We start from the raw sequence: 6,117 nt of genomic DNA, 5'->3' as shown, positions 1-6,117 counted from the left end.
GTTTGCTGAGCACCTACTCTTGGCCAGAAACAGGGTATAGTGAGGGTTCGAGCGAAGTCTCAGCCCCTCAAAATGCTCAAAGTCTAGTAAGAGAACCTGGAGATTAATCTTAAAGTCTCAGACCAGAAAATGACAGAAGCCACAGAAAAGGCTTGTGGGGAGGGGCACAGCATGGCACTATGGCTGACAGCACAGCTTTGTAATCCAGATTTTAAAACATGTGGGCAGACGCCAACCATACCAGCACAGGGCCCAAATATAAGAAGATGCAGGGTTGTGAGGTGGGCAACTGAGTGAAGAGAGCGGTTGCATAATTAATGTGCAAAGTGATCCATAAATGTTAATGTCTTTCTTCCTTCTCACATACAAGTATTTTCCAAAAACTTACCTCTCTGCGCGAATCACACCACTGTAGTAGGCGGGATCCCAAGGCATTAATTCCTACAGCGGAAAAATTCGTTGTTATAAAAGCTATTGACTATTTCACAATTTTTGTCAATAATTTAGCTAGCTTGTAAATGTACACCTGTTATTGTATCAGTAAAGTTTTATACAAACCCTAAAAATTCATGAGTTGGCAGGAAATACCTGCCTCTTTATTTTGACCTCTCTGTAATCAATGAGAAGAAAGGTATAGATATGGCATAATCCCAGAATTAGGAGAAACGGTAAATAAATGTGATTTTAAAATGTAAACTAATAAAAGTCAACATTAATAGATTAAGTTAGCCATGCTGAAATTTCTCCCCAAATGTAGCCCATGTATTAATCCATAAAACATACTGCAGGTAAGATTAGAGTTCTAACGATAAGATTAGGATTTTTCCTTTATTTAAGCAAGAACCTCAGGGCGGATCCCCCAAATGAAAGCAACTATTTAAAATGTAACTAAAGCAGAATTAACTCTAGTCCCTGCTGGTGTCCTCTTACTGACCAGTCCATATGAAAGAGCCGCCGCCAACCCCTTTCCTCTGCATTATTTGCCTTACAGCCCTTATCACTGTATGACACAGCACATATGTATTTTTTTCATGTGTTTACTCTGTTTTCGTCCCCTGGAATGTAAGGTTCATGAGGGCAGGGGCTGTTTATATTACAGTAAAAACGTCTGACATAGTCACTTACAGAATTTTGAGGATTTAGTTTCATTTTCATCTCTCGTATCATCTCAAAATCTTTCATAGTTCTGTAAAACATGTTTGTCATTAATCGTTAGGACAAAATTTTAGTAATTATGTTATAAAAGAACTAGTTTACACATGTTACTTTCCGATATTCATGATAAAATTAGAAGTAATTCATAGTACGAATATAAATCAGTATTAATCTAAATTTTATATATGTTAGACAAGAGAGTAACATATACATCAGTAAATGACTGCAATTTCTACCTTAAAAAGCATCTTGGCCACAGATATGTCTGGAAAATACTAAAGCTTGGAAAAATCAGCAATGTCCCAGAAGCATACAAAATATTAATCTGCAAACTTTAAATCACTACTTTTTGTTATACCTTAAAAAGGTAAGAAACTAACAAATTACTTCTTATTAAAGAATATTAACATAGACTAAAGATTACTAATCATAATTTTTCCCTACAGAAAAATACTATGTGGGCAATAATCAAATGCGTGCTTAATATTTGTGGAATATGAAGTTTCTGTTAGAATTAACTCCTGTACATAACTAAAAATCTGAAGATGTTTGCTCAAAATATAATCTAAGCTACATACAAGTGGAGAAAGAATAGTAACACTTAACCAACAAAGCAAAGTAGAATAAATTCCCAAATGACTGCATAATTAATACTTCCTTTTCATTATATCAAAGCCACAGTGGTTTGCTGGATTAAAAAAAGTTTATAAATATAATCCAATTAGAGAGGATTGAGTTTTAAGGCATGAGTTCATAATGGAAAATGGAAATCTGAGCTACAATTTAACATGTTGGTGTAGTCAGAAAGGCAAACGAAATGTTAGACAGCGTCTAACATAAATGAGAGAATGTGACCCCCCTTCACAAACCACGACACTCCTCGTCCTGGAATCGTAGGTATCTGACGCCTACCGGAGTACTGCCCCTCAAGAAAGCACTAGAAGAGTGCTCATGAGGGACAAGTGACATGATCAAAGGCTAGGCAGAGGGGAGAAGGGTAGGCGGGCATATGGCAAAGGGACTTACTGTAGAAAGTAAAACACTTCAAGTCTGAAATTACAAACGGTGAAGCAGAGCATTCTTAAAATACACAAATCAAAACACGGATCAATTTACCACCTCCGTGGGCTGCCAATATTTAGGCCAAAAGAAGAAAAATACTATTTTCTGAACTTGACATAAAACTGATAATACAGGCTAAAATGTATAGTTTCAAAAAGGTTTGGAAACATTTTAAATTACACGTCAAAAAATGATGGGTTCCTAAAGACACATGATTAATCAAAGGGAAGGTCTAAGTTTTCGACAGTCAGCTCAGGAAGACAGCTCCGTGCTCTCCAAGCAAACCTCGCATGTTCATGTAACCTAGTTCATGTAATCTCTGGATGAACAGTGCACAGACCAGACCCAAGATTCCAACGCCTATATTCTCAATAGGTCACTTCCTAATTTTTTAGAAATTATCTTAAAAAAAAAAAAAAACTAAATGATATAGATTCTTAAGAGTAGAATAAAAACTAACCTTTCCAAAAGCTTGTCAGATAGTTTCTCGAGGAACTCCATGACAGTCTCTAAAAATGAAATCCAAAAGAAAATAACTTTAACTATATAAAATAAAATGAACATCCTTGTTAAAATTATAATGTGATGATCATAATTATAGACTACAATGCCTTTAAAATGATGATTTTCAAAAGGGAAGCAGGATTGCTAACATAGACTAGGCATATAATAAATATTTCTAGATGATGATCCCTTTATCAGAAAAAAACAAATTAAACTGACATAGTAATAATACAAAGCCTGAGGTGACACCCCAAAATGAAGAGTTAATGGGAAGATAAAGAAAAAAACTAAAAATTTCAAGGTGTTTCTATCTATTCATATGAATGAGAAAAGGTTTTTAGACATATCTAATTTTTTTGAATTTTAAAGAGATAGCTAATTGTAGTGATAAAAATCACTACAATTTAGAAGCATTAAAAATTAGATTTTAAAAATCAATGTTTTTCAGCATAACTATTAATTTTTATATAGAGCTGTAGAATATTCTATTCAGAATCAATACCAAAAATACAGAAAAATTAGAACGTTAAAATTTTAAGCTGTTAGAATTTTTAAAAATATTTCAAATACTTCAGCCATAAATCTTTATACTTTACAAACCCATAAAGACCATACTGTATAGCGTAATTACCATTATTCCCCATGATAGGAATGTTTTCATGTGTATTTTTGAATTTAGCACTTTTTGCCATTGAAGTAGGTATGTAGAGCTTTTATATGTATTTTAGAGTTTGCCATGAACACTGTTTTTATATTTTCCAGATGATTTTTTATATGGTTTTAAGTTTCTTGCCCTATTCAATTTATCTCCCTTCTGAGTAAAATAAAAGGCTCGCAAAAGAATGGAGGTTAACCTAAACCAAGAAGCTATAGGGTCTCTTGTCACTGTTGCTACTAAGTACAAACTTTGTATACAGTAACCCTAAACACTCTGCCTTATGTACCATATTAGATGGTATTAAGAATTCTAGGGTAGAGAAAAACCTGTTATTTAGTTTAAAATGAAATTTCATTTCAGGATATCATACCAGCTCCCACGGAGAGCTGTTTTCAAATAAATCTCTGTGTATGCTTTTTATTTCTAAATAACCATTTTTCTTTTCTGACTTTCACCCATTCTGTTTTGCTAGCTATCTTACATATGAAAATTTTCCGCAATTAATCTAACTGAAAAATCGGCGTACTAAAAAGAATGAGTTTGAAACCCCCCAAAATAAATAAATGCCTCACTGGAAAACTGTATCCTGATCCCCTGTCACACGAAAGCTCACCTCACCCTCTGTCTGCTCCATTTCTACCCTCCTCCTCTCTGCTAGAAGCTCAGCATTCCCCCACTGCCCAACTCGGTTCACTTCCCTCTTGAAACCTTTCACAGCCACACGAGCATCAAATAGACAAACCTCCCAAACTCCCCAAATCCTACGGCATTGTTTCATCTATACTACTCACCTGGCACCAAAAAGACACCGACCTAGATCATTACTTATCTTTATATGTATATATCTGAGCCTTGACTAAAGTTTAAGTCCTTCCAGGACACAGGCCACACTGTATATGACCATTTAACTCCAAATAAGCCATGTTACCACACTAACTGCTTAGTAAGCGATGGTGATTCGCTGATGGCAACAGCTGGCATTTACAGCCACAGGTCCGGTGGCCTCTGATCAGCATCACTCAAGCTGACGGTCAATCCCCAACCTCCTCCAGCTCTGACCCACTCTCAGCATTGCGTGTGGCTTCCAGAACCGCATGCTCTGTCCACTTTCCTCTTCTCTGGCCGCTCCTCCTTGGTGGCCTTTACTGGCACTTCTTCAGACCTCCAACTTCCTATGCCTGACAGGCCCCTGAGCAGAGTCCGTGGACTTCTGCTCTTCCTTAAATGCATGCACTTCCTCGCGACTTTAAATAAAGGCCCAAATGTCTATCTCCAGCTCAGAACTCTCTCAATTCCACACTGCGCTTGACACTGACACCTGCACACCAATTGGCATCTCAAACCTAACCTGACCCAGACCAAGCTCCTGGTCCGCCCCATCTCAGCTAACAAGTAACTCGCTCTCCTTTGTCAATTGCTCAAGACAAAAGCTCGGCTGTCCCCTCCCAATGCTACACACTCAGACTTGCCACATCTTACCACCTCCACTGCCACCAGCATCTCAGCCAAGCTGCCACCTTCTAATCATGATGACTGCAAAATAGCTTCTAAAAGGTCCCTCTTCCACTCTTGATCTCTGCAGGCTATTTCGACACCAGCAGTATATGACTCACATGAACATTCAAGTGAGATCGTCTCACTTCTCTGCTCAAAATCCTCCAGTGACTTCCCATCTCCTGGAGGAAAAACCCTGAGAAAACCCTCCCCGCTCTCAACCCACCACCGAGTCTCGTAATTCAATCTCCAAAAAATTATCTTGAATCTGAACCACCATCACAACCACGCTTATCCTGACTCAGTGTCTCAATTATAAGGGTAACTTAATAAATGCCTTTGAAGAAACTTACTATACACATTTATATCGTTATTGTATAACATTTTCCCTTATACATTATAAATCATAAAGAATTCAATGGAGTACAAGGCAAGTTTATCACAAACCCAAGAAAGATGCTTCCCCTCCCCACCCCCCCGCAACACAAACCCCAAACAGCACTTTTCTCTGGAAAGGAAGTTTATAAGGCGACATGTATCCATTTGGCCTGGACTATACTCAACCTCGACTTCAGTGACATATTACTCTTTCATCCTCTCTCACACTTACTGTAACCATTTAGATTGACTGAGTACAGAAGCTAGTTGAGTTAAAATATTTTAAATTGGATCGATGAAAATTTAAGTATGATTTACTCTCAACATGCACATGAAATAAAATACCTTGAATGGACAGAAGATATTCCAAATTATTGGCTCTATTTAAAAATCGTTCCTATCCAAAGATGTAGAAAAATCTCAATAAATGGGTCTCTGAGTATATTAAGAATAGAACGCTAATTCATAGCGTTCTATTTAAAAATCAGAAGTTCAGGATTCTGGTCCAAGACAGCAGCGCAGGAAGGCCCTGAACTCACCCCGTCCCAGGACACAGCGAATTTACACTACACAGAGCAATTCCCCCGAAGAACTAAGGGCTGACGGAACAGCTTCTACACAACAAATGAGAGAGAGAATGCGCAGAAATGGGTAGGAGAGATGCAGGAACCCCAGCCCCAAGCACCGGCCTGCGGCAGGAAGGGGTCACCGAGGGGGGTCCTGCTCACAGACTCGCCAGCCCTGGGCCACGTGGAAAAACTGCTTTAAAGGTCACCCAGACTACTCAGGAAGGAAAATCATGTCATAGTCCCAGAGTCTGTGACGAATGGAGGGCTAACTGTGGGCTCCCCAGGGTCAGAGGCACC

At 38.2% G+C, this 6,117-nt stretch overlaps 1 protein-coding gene across 1 annotated transcript in view; it reads right to left on the bottom strand.

The window, feature by feature from the left end:
- Nucleotides 1-6,117, bottom strand: part of MIPEP (mitochondrial intermediate peptidase) — a 101,313-nt gene that overhangs the window by 67,195 nt on the left and 28,001 nt on the right. The window contains exons 8-10 of the mRNA XM_023531603.1: nt 2,678-2,726; nt 1,126-1,186; nt 389-441 (exon numbers count right to left, since the gene is read on the bottom strand). Of these exons, the coding sequence (XP_023387371.1) occupies nt 389-441; nt 1,126-1,186; nt 2,678-2,726 (163 nt within the window). The remainder of the gene's footprint in view (nt 1-388; nt 442-1,125; nt 1,187-2,677; nt 2,727-6,117) is intronic.

Source organism: Pteropus vampyrus, unplaced genomic scaffold (genome assembly GCF_000151845.1).
Source record: "Pteropus vampyrus isolate Shadow unplaced genomic scaffold, Pvam_2.0 Scaffold71, whole genome shotgun sequence".
NCBI lineage: Eukaryota > Metazoa > Chordata > Mammalia > Chiroptera > Pteropodidae > Pteropus > Pteropus vampyrus.
The sequence above is the reverse complement of the archived record's forward strand: the minus strand, read 5'-3'. Positions and strand labels throughout refer to the sequence as shown.